This window comes from Apodemus sylvaticus, chromosome 20 (assembly GCF_947179515.1).
Source record: "Apodemus sylvaticus chromosome 20, mApoSyl1.1, whole genome shotgun sequence".
NCBI lineage: Eukaryota > Metazoa > Chordata > Mammalia > Rodentia > Muridae > Apodemus > Apodemus sylvaticus.
Genome location: NC_067491.1, coordinates 10535224 through 10559566, shown reverse-complemented (window position 1 = coordinate 10559566; position 24343 = coordinate 10535224). Strand labels below are relative to the sequence as shown.

The window sequence follows — 24343 nt, the reverse complement described above, 5'->3', positions numbered from 1 at the left end:
TCACACAGAGAGACGCTAACTGACTCAAGTGGCCTTTACTGCGATCTCCCCCAGGCTCCACCTCCCAACAATACCACCAAGGAAACCAACCTTTTGTACAGGGGCCTCTGGGGACCTGAGAGCAGCCAGTATCCAAACTCTAGTAGACAGGATGGTACTTACCAGATAGGATCTGTACTGGCTGGTTCTGTGTGTCAACTTGACACAGGCTGGAGTTATCACAGAGAAAGGAGCTTCAGTTGGGGAAGTGCCTCCATGAGATCCAACTGTGGGACATTTTCTCAATTAGTGATCAGGGGGGAGGGCCCCTTGTGGGTGGTTCCACCTTTGGGCTGGTAGTCCTGGGTTCTATAAGAGAGCAGGCTGAGCAAGCCAGGGGAAGCAAACCAGTAAGAAACATCCCTCCATGGCCTCTGCATCAGCTCCTGCTTCCTGACCTGCTTGAGTTCCAGTCCTGACTTCCTTTAGTGATGAACTGCAATGTGGAAGTGTAAGCTCAATAAACCCTTTCCTCCCCAACTTGCTTCTTGGTCATGATGTTTGTGCAGGAATAGAAACCCTAAGACAGGATCACTGCATACACAGAAAGGACACATGATACAGAATCCTCAGGTGCAGTGCGGTGCTTCCTTAAACCGCAAGCACTCTGTCATGGCCAGGGATAGCTAGTGTGATCAGAGCAGGCAGGGGAAACAAGCGCCCCAGTTAGAAAGACTATGTGGTAAATGAAGGCATTTCAGTCATAGCCTGAAATCGTCAGGAATCCATTTAATCCATTGAGCCTGAGAGAGACATGGGAATATTTGTGCTTGAGAAAGGTTATGGGATGTATGGTCACAGGAGGAAGGCGCCAACAGATGGGGAAGTAGAGGCATCAGATCAGGGCCTAGAAGGTATGATGAGGTGGGGGGGGGGGGGGCTCAACAAGGCGGGGAACTTGATGATGGAAGGCGCAGGGATGAGGCAGAGAAAGACGAGTGGGGGATATGGGATGCAGGAAGACCTGGGTCCTCTGTGCAAAGAACACCAGAAGGGAGCTGTGTCTGCAGCGTGAGGCAGACACAAGAAAGAGAAAAGAGCTAGCACAGGCTTGAGCAGCGTGGACATCGTAATGTTGCAGATGTGCCGAAGGCATTTAGTCTGGCCGTCAAGACACCCCTGAGATCCTCATCGTAGATGTGAATTTGGCTCCACTGCTTAGCAGGGCTCAGTGTCTGGACCCCAGACTAATCCTGGGGAGTAGAGACAACCTCCTGGGGAAAGTTTACTTAGGAAGAAGAAAAGCCAGCCCGATTCAAGGCTCCAGGGACCTCACATAAAGGTCTCATTGAAGAGAAGCCTGACTCAGCACACTTCTGATTCCTTTAGCCCCGTCATGTGCTAAATCTGGCTCACTAGGCAGGAGAGAATTTCCTCCGTAAAATGATAGGAATCAGTATAATTTGGAAAATCAGTTCAGATTTCAGATCAAGTGTGGGAGGTGGTGAGGATGATTCGGGAAGACTCAAAGACTCAACAGTTGGAGAAAGGGCTTTGAGAGGCTCCTCGCTCAGTGCACAGATGCCAGGAGTCTCTGAGGGGTCATAAGTCACCTGCTGCACATTCCCAGCACCGGGAATTCCAGTAAAGGGAGTTCGTTGTGTTGCCTGGAAGCTTTAGATTTATAGTCAGAAAATGCCTTTCTTCTACGTCTCCCTTCGGCCCTTGAAATTCCCCTGCCCACAGCGGTTGTTTTATGTTTTAATTTCAAAGCTGGGACTGCTGATTATAGCACAAGCACTTGGCTGTAAGGCAGACCCCACTCCACAGTGAGATGCCCCAGGCTGGGACCCCTCATAGCCACGGCTCTGCTTGTGGTATTTGGAACTCATTCTGCATGTCTTGCTTCCAAATTTATTTTCTGCTAGAGGTCCTGGTAATAAAAATACAGTTTTGGGGGGGGGGGGTAGATTTGTTTTCCTTGAACTCAAGCTAACTAAAATTTATGGGAGGCCATAATCTTCATACTGGCCAGGTACCCCAGACTGCAACAGACAAATAAAAATTATGTGTGTATCCCATGTTAAGAACCAAGGGATCAAAATGAAACTTGAAGCAACATGAAAATTTCCAAATAAGAAAAGCCACAGCAGCCAGTTGGGCCCAGTCTACCTTAGCCAGCACGGTGAGCTGTCATCTCGACTTTAACCCTAACAAGGATGGTAACCTGATATTGACCCATCCTTTTTACGTTATTTATTGTACTATTATTTCCCCTGGGCAAGCTATGCCTACAGCCATTCTAATCTTAGTAGGGATCCTTCGTCACTTGTGACACACTTGATATAAGCCAGCTCAATCATCACCACCATCAATTTGCTGACAACCTGCTTTTTGAGACAATCCATGAGAGACCCGACTTAGACCATTTTAAACGTCAGTAAATGCATAAGCACCTCTAGAGCTCATTCATTTGCCCCGTGTGTCCGGACAAATCTGAGTTCATCTGTTCTATGCACTCATAGACTATCTAAAGGATTGACTTATGTATGTATCTGAGCGTTGTTTGCATGTATGCCTGCATGACTGAAAAGGGCACCAGATGCCTTTTAAGATGGTTGGACTGTTGCTAGGGATTGAACTCAGGACCTCTGAATGGGCAGCCAGTGCTCTTGACTGCTGAGCCATCTCTCCAGCCCCATTCATAGATTTTGACTAAGGTTATTTTGCTAGCTGAAGTGTGCTGTTAGATCCTGTTGAGCATCCGATTTAAGAGTCTGCTGTCAGTGCGTCTTACTGTGCACAGTTGCTCTCTTCTGGAGACTGTAGAGATCAGGTTACCTACACTGGAAGGTAGGATGGCTCTCCAGGGACCTGAGGCTTAACGTGTCCTGTTCTTCCCATGTCCGTTGAGGAGAATTGGATTGTTGATTGAGCTTTTCCCTGAGTCTGAAGACAAGGCTAAAAATGCTCGATCAGATAAGGACCCTTTGCAAAGGGCTGACGAGTGTTTTGATAAGGATTCTACCCTGAAACAGATCACGCTTTCTCCCACAAGTTAGTCAAAATGCAGACATGAAGGGTTTTTCCAAGGGACACTGCTTTCAGACGTAGTGCTTTTAAACAACAAAAACCAAAGACTAAAGTCTGCAAAGGGAAATTAGTCACTGCTCTCCCGGTACGTTTTGCAGTAGTACTGTCGGTTTTGATAGTTTAGAGCATTGCGGATCCAGTGATGTGTCTCAAGCCCATCTCCAGCTCCCTGTCTCCTGCTGGCTGCTGTGGTGCAGCCCTTCTCAAGAGCAGCGTTTGTGTGAGTATAATCCATCACTTAAAAATAAAACATCTTGGCTGCTGTGAGGAAATGCCAGAATGGCTAGTTGAAGTCTCTCGCCTGCATGTGACACTGGCGCACTCAGTGGTAAAAGCTTTTCCTCTTTCTCGTGTAGGGCTGTAAGCTTTAACCAACCCGTTCAATGGAAGGGGTTTTAAGTTTTCTAGCAGTCAGCTGCTTCCTTTTAAGGAAAACACTGACTTTCTTTTTTTCCATCTTACTGATGGAAACTGAGGCATGAGAACTGAGGTAAAGGGACTCCCTGAAGGGTACCCAGCTGTGAGTGGCAGGCCCGGGACTCAACCTCAGGGAGTCTGTGTCCACTCTCTCTACTCTTTCTTTTCATCTCAAACCACTTCACAAATTTCCCTCTGTCAAAACCTGGCCACCAACTGCTTCTGCTCAGCTCTGCGTTTGGTGGGTGTGGCCTCCAGGCAAGTCCTGTGTGACTGCATACTCAGGAAGCATGGGCGGGCTGAAGCCAGAGGCCAACTTCTCACGTCCTTTCTTAGAACTATAGGCAAGACTTTTAAGCCAGCAATCCCGAGATTCCCACCCCTGACTCCCACCCTGCCACACCGCCACCCCTCTCCATTGTCACCTCTCCAGTCCTGGAATTAGAAGTGCCTGGGTTTCCATCTAGGCTCCTAATGCTTATCCAACAAGCACGTTACCAACTGAGCCATCATCCCAGCTCACTGAAGTTATTTTCTTAAGCAAGGATTAAGAAATCCAAGCCAAACACCTTGAACACATTTGATCTTATCTGAGCTTGGCAGCTAAGCAGGGTCAGGCCTGATCAGTTCCTGGATGGAGAACTCCAAACGAGATACCATTTAACCCCTCTTGCTGCCAAATAATGCCACATGGCTCTGGCTATTTCTGTGCCATATTCATAAGGAAGATAGCAGAATCCCAAATAGCTACTTTCTTTATTCAACAGCAAGACGAACAACATACAAGATTTATCCAGGGTTATATGTGGGACTTTTAAATACTATGCTAATAAAAAAAAATATGATAAGGATGTAGGAAAAGAGGATTCCTTACCGACTTCTGGTAGGGTGTGAATTATACAGACGTGGTGGAAATCAGTATGAGGGTTTCTCAGAAAATTCAAAATAGAGCCAACACATGAACTAGCGAGATCCCTACTGAGCTTCTGTCGTACCACAAAAATGCTCTGACACATCCATGTTTACTGTGGCATTTTTCACAGTAACAAGAAAATGGAATCAGCCCTGATATCTGTCCGTGGATGAATAATGAAAATGTTGTATATGTGCACGGTAGAATCTTGCTCTGCCTTGTTGTCTGCTAGCGGATGAATGAATAATGAAAATGTCTCATGTGTGCACCATAGGATCTTACTCTGCTTTGAAGGAAAAATGAAACAATGAAATTTGCAAGGGGGTGGGCGGATCTGGATGGTATATTAAGTAAAGCGACACGGACGACATTCTAGCTCGGGAACAGATCCGTGCTGTGATGCTGTAGGGATGCAAACACGTGGGAGTGGACCGTGAAACTAGGAAGAGCACAATGTGGGAGAAAGAGGTGCTGGGGCAAGAGAGGAAGACCACGGGGTATGTGCAGCATGAGAACAGCGTTTTCTTCATTGCTGATTGATATGGCAGGACTCAGCCCACTGTGGGCGGTGCCATTCCCTCGGCTGCAGAGGAGTGGAGGACTGGGGGAAAGGGACAGGCTGGTAAAGGGGAGACAGGGATATCAATAAAAACAATTTTAAGAACTACTTGAATGTGCCATCCTAACTGGGATTATATGAGGTTCAGTGGTCTCTCCTTTGCCTGGCGTGCTTATACCCTACCTTCAAACCCTAGCATATATTTCTTTAAAAAAAAAAAAAAAAGGAAAAGACAAAACTAGGGAAGCAAAACACTGCAGCGACAATTGTGATATCATCATAAACTTCAGAATAACAAAAATATACCAATGACAAAATGCCAAAGTGAAACCTAATACTTTGCATGATCATGTTCAAAATAATTTTCTTTCCAAAAAGAATTACACGTATTTCTCAGCTTGGGATGTAGTTTACCGATAGAGCAGTTGCCTAACATGTGGCTAATCCTGAGTTTAATCCCAGATTGTGGGAGCTGGAGGGATAGAGGGGGGTGGTGTTTGTTCTTGTCATTCAACAGGAACATAGATGGGAAAACAGAATCTCTGCTGGAGAATTGCCTTCACCAGGACTGGCCTGTAGACACGGCTATGGGGGCGTGTTCTCTATTGCTCGTTGACATAGGAGGACTCAGTCCACTGTGGGCGGTGCTGCCCCTAGGCAGATGGGCATGGGCTGTGAAAGAAAGGTAGCAGAAGTCAGTAAGCTGTGTTCTTCAGTGGTCCCAGTTTCAATTCCTGCCACCAGATTCTTCCTTGAACTCTTGCCTTGGCTTCCCTGAAGTAAATTAAAGTAGAGTAACCAGAAGCAAGCCCTTTGGGCCCCCAAGTTGCTTTTGGTCTGTTTTATCACAGTAACAGCAAAGCAAACTAGAATAGTGTGCATCTCTGCTGAGATTACAGTGTCTCTGCCTTTTGGTTTCATATTTTACTAGTTTCAAGGTTCAAACAAAGGGAGATCTACATAAAAATATACTTCATTGCCTTTTTTTCTTTTTGTGAATTCCCAACAGAAACTAATAGCTCTCTGTGAGTAACATTGTACTTAATTTCCAAAAGATATTTTGTTTGTGTTTTAACTTGGAAACTTCATATCCTCTCAGATAGGCCTTGTCCTCTCCACCCCTAAAGTTGCCCTAACATTTGATGAAGCACGAAACGTTCCCCTTTAAATATAGAAATTAGATATTGATGATATTAATAACTTGTCATGAATGTCATGATGATAATTGAAAGGAACAACCAAAGTCAACTTGGGAGTATTTATTTTGCCATGCTAACGTTTATTTTTGAACAACCAAGGTGAAGAAGAAAATACTGATCTAAGTCTGTGTGAGGTCTACACCCAACATTGTGTCTTCTGGGCTGTAGTGGGGGTTCTTTTGGGTCCTAGTCATTTAGTTATACTGATGAACATAATAGAAACCAAAGGTGTCTTCACAATCCGTGTCCCAAAGTTCCCCCTCTCCTGTTACCAGAAAATCGGGGTGCATGGTAAGCTCCGCCCAGACCTACGGCACCCACCTTCCCCTTGCCTGCATTTTGGTGCGGTCTGTGAAATCCTTGGTGCTCGGCTGTTTCTGTTCTACAAAAGACAGTTTCAGAGGAAACAGAGACTGAGACCCAATAGTCAGTACAGTTCACACTTTCTCTGGAACATCCATTAGTAAAGAACTTGGTCCGTTGGTAGACAGAGTCTGTTTTAGCAAGTCACCTGTCCTAATCGAAGCCAGAGGGTCAGTGAACAGTGTGGATGTGTTCCAACAAAACGTTCTCTGTGCACATGACATTGGAATCCCGTGTGCTTTGAACATGTCCTGATTTTTTTTCTCTTTACTATTAAAGAAAGAAAGAAAGGAAAGCCATTCTTAGCTTGTAAACCACACAAAACATGATCCCTATCTGGGCCCAGGCAGTAGTAGCTGACCCAGCGCTGGCTGAGTCGGACTTGGGTAACACTGCTCTGTCACTTCTGCAGAACTTTATGTTGCTTGAGCTGAAGCTACTTTCGTTGTTCCGTCTTGCAGAACTTTGCACCCCTAAGCCCCGGTTCACCTTCCTCTTTCCCTTCCTGATCTGAGCACCCTGTCGTGATGTCTGCTCTTGGCTGTCAGGTAGACACACCTGGGAAGAGGAACCCCCAACTGAAGACTTGCCTCTATCAGATTGGTCTGCGGCCATATCTGGGGGTGCATTTCCTTGATTGCAGTTGGGCCTGGACTATATAAGAAAGTATCTGACTGCAAGTCTGAGAGCAAGCCAGTAGCCAGCCTCCCTCTGTGGTACCTGCCTCTGCTCCTGCTTCGCTTCCTGCCCTGGTTTACTCAGGGATGGACTGTGACCTAGAAGCATAAATTGAAGTCATCCCCAAGTTGTTTTTGGTCAGTTTGTTTGCTTGTTTTGCTTTGTATTTTATCACAGCAACCAAAAGCAAGCTAGAATACCTATCTATCTGTTATTTAAAACCAGGGAGTCGTTCTCCATGTCCCTTTTCCTGTAACCCATGTCTGCCTGAACCTCCAGGACTCCTCGGTTTACCTGCCTCCTCTGAACACCTCCTCTTTCCCGCCTCCCAGAGCCAGGGCTTAGAGCGTGACCTCCAAGCCCCTTGCCCAGAGCTTGGCCTCTGGTACACCCTTCCTCATCTATCTTGAGGTTTCCAACATGGCTTTCCCAGAGCCACTGTTAGCACACCAAGCCTTTGTTTAGGAAGTCTGCATTCCCTTCCATGGGACTCTGTAGGGTAAAGTTCCTGGGGAATTGTATGTTCTAGTTCTGTAGTCCCCAAGCCTATAGTTACGCCTATAGTTAGTCCATCCCCCCAGGCTACCTATCAGAAGCTTCATCTCATGCCCTTTCCTCAGACCACTCCTCTGCCTGAAGACCACATCATCCAAGGCTGTTTCCACAGCAGCTGTTTTATCAATGACTCTCCTCTGCGGTTTTGGAACTTTTAGGTCAGACACCTCAACTCTGACATCAGTCTGAAAACGATTGCAGCGCTTTCTAAAAAGCTGTAGTAGATGGAACGTGTGTGCGTGTGTGTGTGTGTGTGTGTGTGTGTGTGTGTGTGTGTGTCAGTGTGTCAGTCATATGGTCCGTTGAAACCTAACCCTGGTTGTGACGCTATTAGAGGTGGGGTCTTCCGGAAGTGATTGGGGGAGAGGGCGGAGCTCTGGTGTGTGGGATTGACAGTTGGATAAAATAGGGTTGAAGAGCTGTTCTCCTTTTCTTGGTCCCTTCTGCCATGTAAGGTTATAGCAAGAATTCTGTCACCTATGAGCCAGGAAGAGAGTCCTCAGTAGACCCAGGGTGTGTCATCTCCTATCTTGCAGGCATCCAGCAGTGAGAAATACATTGCTGTTTCTTTGGGTTGTGGTGTTTTGTTACAGCTGATATAGGACCTCTGTGCTCCTTGATGGCTCCGTGTCATGACCCGACTTACCCCAGTTAGGTTTGTCCCTCCTCTTTGACAGGCTCTACCTTCCTGGTTTACAGCTTAGGATCCTGTTTGGTTTCCCAAGTGCTTGGATTGCAGGCCGATGCACCGCTACTCTCAGCCTTGTGTCTACACATGCGTAGAGGATGAAGGACAGCCTTGGGTGTCATTTCTCAGGTGCCACCACATTACTTTTCAAGATGAGGCCTCTCACTGACTGGCCTTCAGTTTGCCAACTGGGCTAGCCTGGCTGGCCTTGAACTCATAGAGATCTGCCTGCATCTCCTGGGATTACAGGTGTGCACCACCAGCTATTTGTATGTGGGCTTTAGGGATAAAATTCGTGTTCTTGTATGTATAGGGGGAATAGTTTATCAATTGCGCTATCACCCTAGCCCTGGAGTAAATATTTGCAATTATTTCAATCACTGTGTTCATATCTAAGCCTTTTCTGATCTTCCTAGAGTCTCGGGGCTCCAGTGTCAGGATTGCATATTCAAATATCCATGCGGCCAAGATGTCAGTTTAACTGGTAAAAGTCAATTTAACTGACAAAGGTCAATACAGGAAGGTCTGTGATAAACTAACTCAGACTTACCCAGTCTCTTAGGCATAACCTCCTCTCAGGGTTGGCTGTTTTTACCAAGTATCTGACTGTGTAAAAGCAGATACATTCATTTTCAAGGGACACGTGAACATTTTAATGTAAATATTCCAAATTTTAAATATAGGCCACCAATTCCTTTTTTAAAAATTCCACCTTGTGGCCAAGTTTTGTGTTTTGTGTTTTTTTTTTTTTTAATTATTCTAGCTCATCTGTAGGATGGATGTTGACTGAGACCCACGGATGTCCGCATCCACTTATTGGCCACAGCCATTGTCTGGGGCTGGAAGGTATGAAGTGGCTGGTTGAACAGAGACTCTTCCAGAGCAAGTGTATTCTACCTTCACCACGCTGTCCCTTCCAACATAGTTCTTACCCTTCCGAAACGCAGAAGCCTGCCGTCACAGACGCTTTCTTGCATAGCTCCCTAGTTTCCCTCTGGTGATAGGGGATTACTGTTGACTGCAGTGAAGGAGTGGGCTTCCGTTCCCTCCCCTGCTCTTGGGTAACCGTTAGAAGATAGTGCCGGTCCTAATGGTGTTCCATCCCACTGACCATTCCCTGGCTTTTGCTGAGGGCTGTTATCAAGGGATTATCCTGGTCAGAGCAAGCTTTCCAGTATCCAGGGCCAGGAGTTTATTATCTCCCCGGGAGCTCAAAATTGAGGATCAAATCCTCCTGCTGTAGCCTGTCTGGGTGGTCTGTCCCTACTTCAGAGAGGCCCATAAAGCATGGACAGCAGAGGTTACCTAGAGAAGAGAATGTTTGTAATAACCAGCTATATTTGATCTCCCATAAATGATTCATTTCCCCTGGACAGCAATTTTTCAATCCGTCTCTCAATTATATATGAATCAGCAATATTCTTTGCTTCATCCAATGTCCTAGACAAAGACCTCTTCCTTAACCAGTGGAATTACTGCCTGCTGAGAAGTGTTACCGTTCGATGTAAAACTTTTAGTTCAGACCACCCAGGGCTTTATACTTCCTTTAAAAGCAGTGTCAAATTCTGCAGCTGTTAGTTGTTGCTCTACGTTTAAAAAAAAAAAAACAGTGGTTACAAAGTTTCTGCATTGAGCAGATGGTAGCTCCTCGTTTCTCTTTTTCTTTTCTTCCTTTCTGAATTTGAATTCTAACTTTATTCACCAGTTATTTAGGTGAATAGAATCCTGCTATTCAACACAAATCTTAGCAACTCAGAATTTAATTCACAAAATGCAGCTGAGGACTTGAGGTATGCGGCGGGAACTTACATCCCGTTGTCACACATCAGCTGCACAGGCTTCTGAAGGGGCAGCGTAGCAACAGTCACCTCACAGAGCTGACCAGAGCATGTGAAGAAGAGTAGATTACTCCCTGTGACATGCTGATGGCTCTCTGGACACAGACAAATCAATAAAACACCATTCCCCTCACCAGGAACTGAGCAGCAGAGTCTGTGTCTCTCTGACTTTGCCAGTCTTTCAAAAGTACCTGCTCTGGGCCCTGTTCTTAGGAGAGAACCTGTCTTAGTAAGGGTTTACCTGCTGTGGACAGACACCATGACCAAGGCAATTCTTCTAAAGACATTTAATTGGGGCTGGTCTATAGGTTCAGAGGATCAGAGGTTCAGTCCATTATCATCAAGGCGGGAACATGGCAGTGTCCAGGCAGGCATGGTGCAGGAGGAGCTGAGAGTTCTACATCTTCATCTGAAGGCTGCTAGGAGAATACTGGCTTCCAGGCAGCTAGGATGAGGGTCTTAAAGCCCACACCCATAAAGTTAGAACCGTTCCAAGATTGCCACACCTACTCTAACAGGGCCATACCTTCTGGGCAAGCATATATAAACCATCACAGAGCCCATCCAGGTTAGTCTCACAGAAAACGTTTGTCTTCTCTGTAGGAGATTGGAAAAAATATCACCAAAAGTATGATAATTGACTAGCCACCAGTGTCTTATATTTCCAAATGTTCAAAGTAAACATATTCTGCAGACATAGAGCTTGCTTTCTGACCTCAGGTGCTGGCGTTATCGGGGGCAGAAGCCAAGGGCAGATTATCCATGACTGTGGTCCTGTGCTTGCAGCCAATGCAAGTTCTCCCTCAGCTGGGGAAACCAAGATTTTTCTCCATTCACTTTCAGCCTCACAATGTTCTCAGCCTGTGGGTCGCGAACCCTCTGGCACTCACGTTTCTGCTATCCTACATATCTGATATTTACATTGCAAGTCATAACAGTAGCAAAATTACAGTTATAAAGTAGCTACAAAAATAATTTTATGGCATGGGGGTGACCATTATACGAGCAACTGTATTAAAGGGTCACAGTATTAAAATAGTTGAGAACCAGTGTTTGAGTGGTGTCTGGCTCCCTTTCTACTTGACAGGTATGCATTTGCCTTTGAAGAAGAAAATATATAGTGTTTAAGTTGGTAGGCATTGAAATTTTTAGGACCAATGCAAATTGAAAAGAATTGCGTCTTTCTACAAAACCTGTGTGAAATGTTGGGAACTAGAAGATATAGAACTGGTGGCCCTGCAATCAGCCCCCAACAAAGACAGAGACAGGGGGCTGGGGCGATGGCTCAGCAGGTTCCAGCTCTTGTGTTCTTCCTGAGGTCCCATGTTCAGTTCCAGGCACACGTGGTAGGTCACACCCATCTAAAACTTTAGTTCCCTGGGATCTGGTGCCCTCTTCTGGTCTCTTCATGTACCTGTTATGTATACTTAACATACCCGCAGGCAAAATACTCACAAATTTAAAAAATAAATTAATTAAATAAAGCATTTTTTTAATCTTTTAAAGAAAGAAAAAGGTTTTGCTGTTATCATAGGTTTTGAGAAGGATTGGTTGGTTGGGTTTTTTGGGGTTTTTTTGTTTGTTTGTTTGTTTGTTTGTTTTTTGTTTTGGGGTTTTTTTTGTTTTTTTTGTTGTTGTTGTTTTTGTTTTTGTTTTTTGTTTTTTTTTGTGAGTGGGGGCAGTCAGTCCTTTATCAATGAGGTAATACTGAAATGTCTGACCAGGACAGTTTCGTAGTCTTCCCACCAGATCGACATTTCTGACATTTTAGCATTTCACTGGGTTGTTCGCCAGCCGATTGAACACGAAATGGCAAAGTAAGGTCACCAGTAATTGTTCTTTCACAGTTCTCCAGCTCTGATGCCTCAGTGCAGGGCTGACCTCTGAACCAAGCTCCAAGCCACCAGGAATAGATGCACAATAGGGAATTATAGCCTGAGAGCAGGGGCCAGGGGGAGACCCCGGGGTTCACACGTGCTCCCAGCTCCGCTGTATTTAACTGTGCGAGCTTTTAGCATTCAGGGTTCTGGATTCCTCATGCATGCCACAAGGTTTTGGGGAACTCTTGGCAAAACCAGGTCAGCTTCAGAGATTAGCACCCATAAAGAAAGACAGCCTTTTAAGGGGATGGTGATTTCAGTTTCATGATCTACGTAATTATAGTAGTTTTATAGACTCCTGGAAGCCAGCAGTGGCTGATGAGTCAGCCTTGCAGGGAGCTATTGAGGATCTGCAGTGCCTTTGCTGTTGTTATTTTAAAGCCAAGCAATAAAAGGTGACCCCAGGAGGCTAGGTGCTAGTGGTAGAGTGCCCCCAAGTTCTGGGAATGGTAGCTGAGACCATCCACAGTCAGTTATCTGAGGGATTTGTGAGCTGTTTTGCCAGCTGGACCTCTGTTCCAGCCTTGTCTGAGAAAGGTACTCGTTTGGGAAACTGTAGTGGTGTAGCATTGCATGTCAGTAAATAACACACTGCACACTCACCGCTGGCAGGTCATTACCAGTGACTGAGGAGACAGACAGGTTATTTCCTACCTCATTTTCCTGGCGCATTGGCTTGATTCTCCAAGTTCAGACATCAGAAGCATGCACCTAGTGAACCTGTCTGTCCTGAGCCTCAGATGCAGTCCTACCTAGTAAGATAGCTAGGACCAAACATGAACGTCCCTGTCTCTCGGTTGGGCAAATCTGAGCTGTCTGTACTCCATTTTTCCCTGGGTTCTTTCTCAGACTCTTCTGTGGTCAGAGAAGCAAGAGGAAAGTTACTCTTCCTCTCCGTGCTAGACTAAAACAGGCCCGCTATGTGTTTCCACTCCAGTCCAGTTTTGCTTGCTACGGACTGCCTGATGCCCCTGTGGTACAGAGGGAAGGAGGGAAGGTAGGGATCAGAATAGATCGGGTCTTTATCCCAGCTGGGCCCTGGTGTGTGGCATTCAGAGTCAGTTGCTGAGTCCTGGCTGACTGTGTGGCACTGCTAATCATCCCCCTGTAGGTAACCTCACCACCTGCATCCTAAACTATCTCTTCCTTAGAGCCTCTCCACACCAAGTATAAGAAACTTCGATACCCACTTGACTCAGAGAGGCCACCAGGAATGTTTAACTCTTTATCACCCCCTAGAATGTGATTTTGAAGGGATATAAGCAAAATTTGAGTTAAAATTTTTTAAATTTTACACACACACATACACACACACACTGCAATACATGAAATGAATAAACGCATATTTGTGCTTATAAACCTAGCTGAAATGGACACTGTCGCAGCACCAATAAGAACGATGAATCAGTTTGAGTATGGAGCATTTGGGGTGGCCTTTTCTTAGAGCATGCGATGAGTCATCTCAAATGGCAACATTGTTTTCTTTTTCAATCCTGGGTTGCCAGGCATGGTCGCAGATCGTTTTACCCATTGAGCCTTCTCACTAATCTCCCCAAAAAATGGTCATTTATTTTTTTCAAATCAAATGATACTTACCAATTAAGGAAAAGAAAAAAAGTTTGTTATGACAAAGGTACCCATTTCCGTCTACCCTGATGGATGGAAATGAACTCTTTATGAGGCAAAACTATAGTTTTGTTGTTGTTGCTGTTGCTGTTTTAAAGAAAAACACATCTGCCCAGTAAGATTAGGGTTGTGTGTGAGACATACAGGTGGGCAAAGGATGGTCGTGCACGTCCGAGGGGTGGGCGTTGCTCAAAAGAGTACAGGGAATGATGTCTTTAATGTCTTTAATTATCCCATTTTTAAAAAGTACTCAGGGACTGAAAATAACAAAGCAAAGTGTGAAAATATGAGTGTGTGTGCATGTGTAAGTGCACGTGTGCGTGCCTGTGTGCATGCATGCTTGCGTGTGTGTGTGTGTGTGTGTATGTGTGTGTGTATGCATGCACATGTGCGAGAGTGTGTGTGTGCATGCGTGTGCATGTGTGTGTGCATGTGTTTGTGTGTGTGCGCGTGTGCGCGCGCGCACACGTGTGTACAGTCAAGGGGATCTATGTACTTGGACTTAGGCACATGAATGGTGAGGCGTGTTTTCCTGAAGCATTCCTATTCTTCTGACCTTAGCCTCGCCCACATGCTGCGGAACTGTACGGAATGTCTTCAGTGTCCAAGTCAAAGTGCAGAGAGCAGGGACCGTTCTTCCACAGGACAGAGACAGAGCTAAAAATAGCACCACACCTTTGATCCAGTCCCTGGCCTTTGTGTAAATGAGAGGCGGACATAGTGAAGTACAGGTCCTCTCCTCTCAGACTTTACCATGTGCTGTGAATCGCTTGATAAGATGAAAAGTGACTTTATCACTTGGGAAGATGGGCCAGAATACTCTGAGCCACCCTGTCTGTCTATTGTAATTGCCAAACAGTTCAGGCTCCAGCTCAACGTGAAGGGGTGGTTGCCTCCTGTATTCTGACTAGAGGGGGGCCGTTGTTGGCTGCCACATCTGACAGACACCTGAAGAGGTGAGTGGGACCAGAATAACTCCCTTAGCAATTGTGTCAGAGGGTGCTAATGCAATTCCGCTTTCAACAGCTCTGTTTATCCAGACCACGAAATAGCAAGCGCCGGTCCCTCTGCCTCAGGTAGTTGATGCCAGCAGTGGAGTCTCCTTGGCTGACCCTTGAGATAGAGGCTGAGCTCTCTCCTTCCCAGAAACCTCCATCTGAGGCTTTTTCTGGCTTCTTCTCCAGGGTTATTAATGCCGGGAAGAGCACGCACAATGAAGACCAAGCCAGCTGCGAGGTGCTCACGGTGAAGAAGAAAGCCGGGACCATCACTTCCACCCCGAACAGGAACTCCAAGAGAAGGTCTTCCCTTCCCAACGGGGAAGGCCTGCAGTTAAAGGAGAACTCCGTAAGCACTGTTCTGCCCTCTTTGGTGTTCAAATACTAGCTCCCACTTCAGACGCTGGGGATGTGGCTGGTAGTGGCGCATGTCTTTAGTCTCAGCACTTGGGAGGTGGAGGCGAAGGCAGAGGTGGGAGGATCTCTGTAAGTTCAAGGCCAGCCTGGCCTATGTAGTGAGTTCCAGGACCACTGGGCCATTGTTAGGTATGAATGGATGGATGCGGAACAAGCCGTTCTGCAGATTCAGAGATGTAATGGGTCACTAGGGTATCACACGTACCACACTGCAAGTGACATGTGTTGGGTGACCTGGTGTTTGGGTTTTTTTTTTTTCTGGTTTTGTTTTTGAACAGAGTAGATATAACACTGGCACTATAAACAGGTTTGTTTCAGGGGCATATATAGATATAGATATAGATATATAGATATATAGATATATAGATATATAGATATAGATATATAAAACCTCTAGTGGTTTCAAAGAAGCTGATATTTTTTGTGGAGGAAATGGCCTGAAAACTTCTTATAAAGAATGGAAGAATCTCAAGCCATTGGCTCAGAGCCCGGCTAGGCTGTGACCCTGTCTTCCCCCTTCGCCGTCCATTATACTTGGCCGGTTAGAGCCTGTTCCTAATGTTCTTCCAAGTTAATGTTTGTTTTGGTTGGCTGCAGGCCCTTGCAGCCTATGGGGTGGCCTGGCAGACTGAACGCCCTCCCATTGACAAGCCCCAGGGTACATCCCCTCTCTACAGTGTCTGGAGAATAAAGCAGACATCTCCTCAGAAAGAACTGCAGACGGAGGGCGGGGCGGGTCCTCAACCCTGTGGATCAGCAGATTCTTTAGTCCCGTGGAGAGGTGCCCTGTGGGAAAATCTGGGCACAGTCAGCGAGATGGCCCAAATGAAATTGTTTGTTCTGATAATCTTTAGTACGTTTTTATATAAAATACACAAAAATCGAAAAGATCTAGGAGTTCCATCTTAGCCTAGAAAATAGTGTCTGGTTTCATTTAGGCTCAGAGATCGAAGTACTGAGATGATTCTATAGTCAGGAAACTCAGACCAGGAGTGTTTTTTCTTTTGATGGATTATTATTATTATTATTATTATTATTGTATCTTTCTGTTCTGTCACCAACCCCCTCCATGTCCCCAACTGCTCCCCATACCTCCTTCCCTGTCTCCAAGCAAATGTCCCCACGCCTACCCCCACCCCACCAGACCTCCCCACTCCCTGGGTCCTCAAGGTTCTCCGGGGTTAGGTGTGTCTTCTCTCACTGAGGCCAGACCAGGCAGTCCTCTGCTGTGTATGTGGCGGGGGCCTCGTATCAGCTGGTGTATGCTGCCTGGTTGGTGGCCGAGTGTCTGGGAGATCTCAGGGGTCCGGGTTGGTTGAGACTGCTGGTCTTCTCATGGGGTTGCCCTCCTCCTCAGCTTCTAGGGATAGGGTTGCCATCCCACAGTTAGGAACTTTGATCCAGAATTGTTCCTGTCTAGGGGAACTGCAGGGACAAAAATGGAGAAGAGCCTGAGAGAGGGGAGGTGCAGAGACAGGCCCAGATTGGGACCCAGCTCAGGGGAAGGCTCCAGGGCCTGACACTATTACTGATGCTATGGTGTGCTTACAGATGGGAGCCTAGCATGGCTGTCCTCTGAGAGGCCCAACAAGCAGCTGAAAGAGTCAGGTGCAGCAGATACTTACACCCAAGCAATGGGCAGAAGCCAGGGACCCCTGTGGTTGAATTAGGGAAAAGCTGGAAGGGCCTGTGGGGTTTTTTGTTTGTTTGTTTGTTTGCTTGCTTGCACTTTTTTCAGCTGAAGGAAGCATGGAATGAGGCCTTTCCCAAAGAACCGAAGTCGGGCTTTACTGGAAAGGACGGGGGTAATGGCTAAATGCACACGCTCTGCGGCAAGGTGGCTCAGGCCGTCTAAGACTTACTAGCTCCGCAATGTTGACACATTTACTCATTCTGTTAGGTTTGGGTTTTCTAACTGCCTAATGGCAGAAGGAAGCCGGCTGGAGGTATGCCATCTACTGCGGGTCTAGTGGGAAGTTTTTGATCCAGTCATTAGTTAGAAATCTTTAATACAGGGCTAGAGAGATAGCCCGGCGGTTAAGAACCCTCGCTATTCTTCCGGGAATGAAGGTATCAGCTCACAGCTGTCCCCTAACTCCAGTTCCAGCACAGCTGTGTTCTAGCCTCTCTGGACACTGAATGCATACATACTCATATACATAAAATACTTTTCAGTCCTTAATGCGTGTCAATGATCCATCCCGTCAGGGCAGCCACGCTTCGGTGTATAGGGCTCAGTGAATTTTGCATCTATTCACTTGTGAATGGGGAGCTAGATAGTTCTCTCTCCCACTCGATGAGGTTATTTTGAACGCAGTTATGTCGGGATGGAGCTCAGAACCTGGAGTCACTGACAAGACTGGGCCCTGTGGACCTTTGTCCTGTGGCCAGTCGGTGGCGCTCTTTCTCTTCCTACTCCACTCCTACTAAGAGTGGAACCTGAGGTTTCCAAAGGGACCGAGAGAACAGGAGGTGAACCCCAAGCCGCCATGATGGTTCCAAAGCGTTGTAAGACTTGTGCTCCTGGAGGGGGCAAGGAGGAACCAGACAGAGTGGACACAACTGGTCGCGTATTTCCAGCCTTAATTCCTTTATAGTTCTGTCCTTTCTTATTAGGCTCCATGTTAGAGTTGGAAGCCACCATGTGGCCCTTTGGTTTTAATTGTGCAAAAATCGTAGTAAAATCTTAACCATTTTAGGTGTGCAGGTCAGTGGCATTAAATATACTCACTTGTTTGTGTAACCACCGCTATTACCCACCTCTGGAACTTTTTTCGTTTTCTCAAAAGATGCTTTGCTGGGGGAGAGAAGGGGTAGCCTGCGCCTTTAATCCCAGCATGCCAGAGGCACAGGCAGGCTGATTTCTGTGAGTTTGGGGCCAGCCTGGTCTACAGAGAGAGTTCCAGGACAGCCAGGGCTATGGGTTCACGCACACTGATTTCCCGTCCTGCTGTCACGTGGGCCTCCAACAATCACCATTACATCTCAATGAATTTGACCATTCTAGGCATCTAAAATAAGGAGAAGTCTACAACATTTGTCCTCTTGAACTTCCCTTGTGTTAGGGTTCAGGATCATGGGGTTATCCAGGTGTTGCATGAAATATTTAAAAAAGTCGACCTGCCAACTCTCCACAGGTTCTGACCACGCTCCTGCCACCGCCAACTCTCTGGAGCTGCTGGTCTCTAGGCCCACAAAGTCTCCGGCCCGCGCTGGGCCATCTCACTCGGCCGTCCCTCTGTTAGCCATCTCTCTGGTGGGAACCCCAAGTTCCTCTCACTTCCCCGCATCGCCCACACACCCTATGATCTGCCACCTCACCACCTAATCACCTGGTGGAATCAAGACTCTTAATGCTTGATTAACCAATCAGATTTATGTATAAATAATATCACAATTTACAAGATGTCAGTACAATGATTTTAGGGCCAATTGATAATGATAAAGCCTTAGCCCAATTATTCCAGCCTTTTGATAACCCCACGTCGGACTCCATTCTCCTCTCCTCCTGTGACCCCCCCCCTCTCCCCAACCTCCTCTTTTCCTGTCCACTTCCCCTTTCCTGTCCAATCACGGGCCTTCCCATGTCCTGATGTGTTGGACAGGGAATATCCTGCAACATCGAGGTGTGGTGTGAGTGAGTTCTGAAGGTTGGATAACTTGCCGTGAGAGTCCCCTCACCTGTGACGGACGGGGTTCCTTACAGACCCTCCTCGGGGTTCTACTCTCACGCCTCTTAGCTGTCTACCTAGGAGCAGAGAGCATTCCGGATTCTATGCTAGCTCAGTCAAATCTTTTGCTGAGAGTTGTGTTTTCCGGCGGCGCCTGCACCCTTTCACATCCCCACCAAGGTCACCACGGGGCTCCAGTTTCTCACCTTTGCTAACACTCGTTGTTTTCTTTTTCTTTTTTTTTTTTTCCTCTTGATAACAGTCATCCTACTGGATATGTAGTAGTAGCTACTATAGTTTTGAATAATAATTAATAATACTGTATTTCAAACCTTCTATTGGTACATATGTGGGGGGGTGAGTCTGTGTGCCTGTGTATGTGCATGTGTGTACACGTGTGTGTGTGAGCCTGTGTGTATGTGCATGTGTGTGCACATGTGTGTGAGCCTGTGTGCCTGTGTATGTGCATGTGTGTACACATGTGTGTGTATATGAGCCTGTGTGCCTGTGTATGTGCATGTGTGTGCACATGTGTGTGTATATGAGCCTGTGTGCCTGTGTATGTGCATGTGTGTGCACATGTGTGTATATGAGCCTGTGTGCCTGTGTATGTGCATGTGCGTGCACATATGTGTATGTGAGCCTGTGTGTCTGTGTATGTGCATGTGTGTGCACATGTGTGTATGTGAGCCTGTGTGCCTGTGTATGTGCATGTGTGTGCACATGTGTGTATGTGAGCCTGTGTATGTGCATGTGTATGCACATGTGTGTGTATGTGAGCCTGTGTGTCTGTGTATGTGCATGTGTGTGCACATGTGTGTGAACCTGTGTGCCTGTGTATGTGCATGTGTGTACACATGTGTGTATGTGAGCCTGTGTGTCTGTGTATGTGCATGTGTGTGCACATGTGTGTGTATGTGAGCCTGTGTGTCTGTGTAGGTGCATGTGTGTGCACATGTGTGTGTGTATGTGAGCCTGTGTGTCTGTGTATGTGCATGTGTGTGCACATGTGTGTGTGTGAACCTGTGTGCCTGTGTATGTGCATGTGTGTGCACATGTGTGTGTGTATGTGAGCCTGTGTGTCTGTGTATGTGTGTGGAAGCCACAGAGGCTACAAGGAGAGCATCAGATACCTTGGAGCTAGAGTTACAGGCATTTGTGTGATGCAGACGCTGGATAAAGCAGGCCAGCCATCTCTCCAGCCCCGTGACTGTATTTCTGTGTGCTGATTGGCTCTTTATACATCTTTTTCAGAGGATGCCTGTTTAGTTCCTTTACACATTTGGTTTGTTTGTTTGTTTTATTTGTTTGTTTGTTTGTTGAATCGTGTCCTCTGTTTTGCTGTTATTCATGCTGTTCTCTAAAAGCCTGCAAACCATGACATCAGCCACTGAGCACTCGCCATGTACGGAGATGCTGGGGACTCACCGGGAGGCATGGAGACAGAACACCATGAGGCGTTTACATTTATTGAAAGAGGCAGTTAAAATGTGGAGTGTAGCCACACTCCTTTTTTTTTAAATTTTTTTAAAATTTATTTTCTATATTCTTTGTTTACATTCTAAAAGCCTTCCCCTTTCCCAACCACACTCCTTTTAATCGCAGCACATACCTTTAATCCCAGCAGAGGCAGGCACTATTCTCTGAGTTCGAGGCTAGTCTTATATAGAGAGCAAGTTCCAAAACAGCCAGGGCGACACAGAGAAGCCATGTTTAAAAACGAAAAAAACAAAAGGTAGAGTGTTGCAGGTGATGAGTGCTATCGAGGAAAAGGTGGAATTAAAACCTGTCTAAGAGTCGGGTGGTGGTGGCACACGCCTGTAATCCCAGCACTCTGGGAGGCAGAGGCAGGTGGATTTCTGAGTTCGAGGCCAGTCTGGTCTACAGAGTGAGTTCCAGGATAGCCAGGGCTATACAGAGAAACCCTGTCTCAAAAAAAACAAATCCAAAAAACAAAACAAAAAAAAAACTGTCTAAGCAGGAGATAGCAGGGTGGTGTGGAAGGCATCTCTGAGAAAGTGCAAATTGAGAAGAAGAAAGTTACCACTGTTGCAGAGACCTGGATGTAAGTGCAGGTCCTGGGTCCTCCTGCCCAGGGAGGAAGCTCCACTGGTTGGGACGACGACGATGGTATAGAATAGAGTTTATTTAGGGCATGGGGAGGGAAGTTAAGAGAGTAGTAGAGGCAGAGAAAGGCAGAGAGAAGGAGAGTAGAGAAGTAGAGGCCGGCCATGACCACGTGGAGGGAGGGGGGAGGGGAAGAGGGCAAGAGAGGGAGGGGAGGGGCTAAGCAGCCTCTCTTTTATAGTGGGCCAGGCCTACCTGGCTGTTGCCAGGTAACTGCGGGGTTGGAGTCCAGACAGCACCAGCACTAACTGTATAGAGTGTACTAACAGAATTAGTGTACTAATTCTGGACACACTGACTTTTTAAAAGGTCAGTGATTTTTTTTTTCCACCCCTGCTAGAAAACATCCCTTAAAAGTCAAACTCACCCTTAATGTCAGGCCTAGGCTTCTAGCACAGTTGAAAACTGCAGATAATGCTTCACAAAAAGCTAGGACGAAGCATAGCAGCCGAAAACGTCAATGGGAGGCGGGACAGGGCAGAGTCACGTGTCCCTCCCCGCCCGCTCTCCCCACCCCCACCCCCATGACTCCCTCCCTTTACTCTGCAGACAAACATCGATCTCTGAGACCCTGTGCTGAGCCCTGGGGTAAGATGAGCTCAATTCTTACAGTTCTGCTCTTGCTAGAGCTGGAGGCGAGAGATTCATCGCGCAGTAATGGTGCCATGAGGCCAGTGCAGTGAAGAGAAGCCCCGTTTGTATGGAAGCCGGACACACTGGCCACTGGTGGGTGGTCTGGTGGACGGCTTCCTAGAGAACGTGGCTTTTGGCTACACCGCTTTGGCTCCTGTGGGTCGCACGTGCACCAGTCCAGGAGCAGTCTGGATTCGCGAATGAAAGACAGACAGACACACACATAGAGACAGACACACACAAACAAACACACACACACACACACACACACACACACACGCCAGTTAACTTTTGAGATGCTGTGACTAGCTCAAAAATTGGGCCCTGCTAAACCTTCCCCTGCTAGCAAACGCTCCCCTTCATACTCCTGAGACTCCTAAACCGTCCCGGCCTCGCCAGGCCCAATCATGGGAGTGGCCAGCGGTCATTACCCGAATTCTTACGTGGCTGGTTGGCTTTCTCTCCTGCAGCACCTTTGTCCACAGTCACAGTGATTCTTTTTTCTCTCCCATCCCCAGCCCACACAAATCTCCAGTCCCACCTCAGTCTACCTGCCCAGCCATTGGCTGTGTGGCCATTCTTTATAGCCAATCAAATCCAGCTGGGGGCGGAGACCAAATGAATTGAGACATCATTAGAACCAATCCCTAATACGTGGCATTTGAACTATGCTCTTGAAAAGCGAACAGGAGGGGGGCCAGGTGATAGTAGTGGTGCGGACCTCAGAAGGCAGAGGCAGGCAGATCTCTTGAGTTCAAGGCCAGCCTGGTGGACAGAGCAAATTCTGGAAAAAACAGGGCTACACAGAGAAACCCTGTCTCAAGAAACATAATTAATTAGTTAATTATCAATTGCTATATTAATTAATTGGTTAATATATAAACAAATGGAAGTGAACAGGAGGACGTAAAACTTGGTTTTAGATTATATGCCTGTCATGCATAGATCATGCCCTCTCAGAGCCTGGATTCAGTCCCCATTAAAATTGTTGTTGTTGTTGTTGTTGTTGTTAAAAGATGAATAAGTAGTTTCCCAAGCAAATTCTAGAAAGGGAATATTTCTGATTAATGCAGTGGTTCACAACATGTGGGTCACATGCCAGCGATCCTGATGAGATATTTACATTGTGATTGCTGACAGTATCAAGATTACAGTTATGAAGTAGCAATGGAAATAATTTTATGGCTGGGTATCGCCACAGCGCAAGGAGCTGTATTCAAGGGTCACAGCGTCAGGAAGCCACTATGGTAAAGGAAAGTGCGTATGTAGAGACGGTTTGAAAGACAGCCCATGATGCGAGGCACGTGCACTTGGAGCGGAGCATCCACAGAGTGATGTCAGTGGTACCCGAGTTGTCCCGGATGCGAGCCTGGGCCCTGGAAGCTGTAACAAGTTAGGCTCAGCCACGCATCCCCGGGAAGCCAAATAAACAGACAGAGTAGTAGTAAAGAGATGGGGGGGGGGGGTGTTCGATGAGACCACTCCCCCCAACCTCTGGCTTCAATGCATCTTCAGGGTCCGGATCTGAAGTTTAGGTTTAAACACAGGCTGAGTCCCCATAACTCAGCAGTCCTGGTACAGAGGACAGTCCTATCCATCGCTACCTCCACTTCTCTGCTACAGTGATCTGACAAGCTGTCAGAATTGTATGAAATCTTTTCCTCAGAGACAGGCTTCCCCTTTGGCAGGCGCAAGGGCTTCAGCTCTTCCTTTGTCCCTGAGTGAGATGCCTGGGGAAATTCACATTCCTTTTGGTACTTTGTCTCAATAATTAAACAGTGGAAGGGAAAGGCAGAGGGTGTCTCTTTAAAATACCTTCGCTCCTGCCAGGACCATTATAGTAAGACAGGAGCAGCGAGTGTTACACATGACATCTATCAGATGTCACAACAAGCTGGGACTTTAACCAAATGGTTTTAGCCGTGACAAGATGAATTAGGATGATAGTGGTCAGAGGATGCTGGGATACGAGCTAAAAGCCTCCCACGCAGCAAGTGAGAGATGGCAGAAGCTCAGGATGAGGCAGAGGTTAGAGGGAGGAGCCTGAAGACCTAATGGGAGAAGGAATAGCGGAAGAGCTGATGGGAGAAGGAATAGCTGAAGTGACCAGACCGCTGACTGCCTGAGGTAAGGAGTTAGGGTTGGCGGAGGCTTCCCGACACTGCTGGACAGATGCCTCAGGAAGGGTAAGAGGGTGGACGGAGGCGGAGCCTGGTGTGTCTTTCTGTCGGTCCAGGTGGGCACGGTCTCCACAAGCAAGCCTCGGGAGTGTCCCGTTTCAGGAGTTACAAGTTCAAAGACTAAAGCTGAAATGTAACTATATGAAAACGAAAGAAACAAAGAAAGAAGGTGAGAGAAAAAGTGCTAAAGTCCTCGATAATGAAAGGTGTCTTAGTTGCTTTTCTATTATCCTGACACACAAAGCAACATATAAAAGAAACCATTTAATTTGAGGCTCGTGGTTGGAAAGAGTGAGTCTGTGATCACTGAGGCAGGGAGAATGGAAGCAGGCAGAGGCCGGAGCAGTAGCTAAGAGCTTGTATCTAATCTACAAGCCTGAGGGGCAGAGAAGCAGAGAGCTAGCTGGGAATGGTGTGAGCTTTTGAAACCTCAAAGCCCGCCCCAAGTGACACACCTCCAACAAGGCCACACCCCTAACCCTTCCCAACCAGTTCTACCAGGACCAAGTATTCAAATCTGTGAGCCTGT

The 24343-nt window shown here is 46.8% G+C and overlaps 1 protein-coding gene across 1 annotated transcript in view; it reads left to right on the top strand.

The window, feature by feature from the left end:
* Positions 1 to 24343, top strand: part of Ppm1h (protein phosphatase, Mg2+/Mn2+ dependent 1H) — a 259153-nt gene that overhangs the window by 91315 nt on the left and 143495 nt on the right. The window contains exon 2 of the mRNA XM_052164872.1: positions 14973 to 15135. Within this exon, the coding sequence (XP_052020832.1) occupies positions 14973 to 15135 (163 nt within the window). The remainder of the gene's footprint in view (positions 1 to 14972; positions 15136 to 24343) is intronic.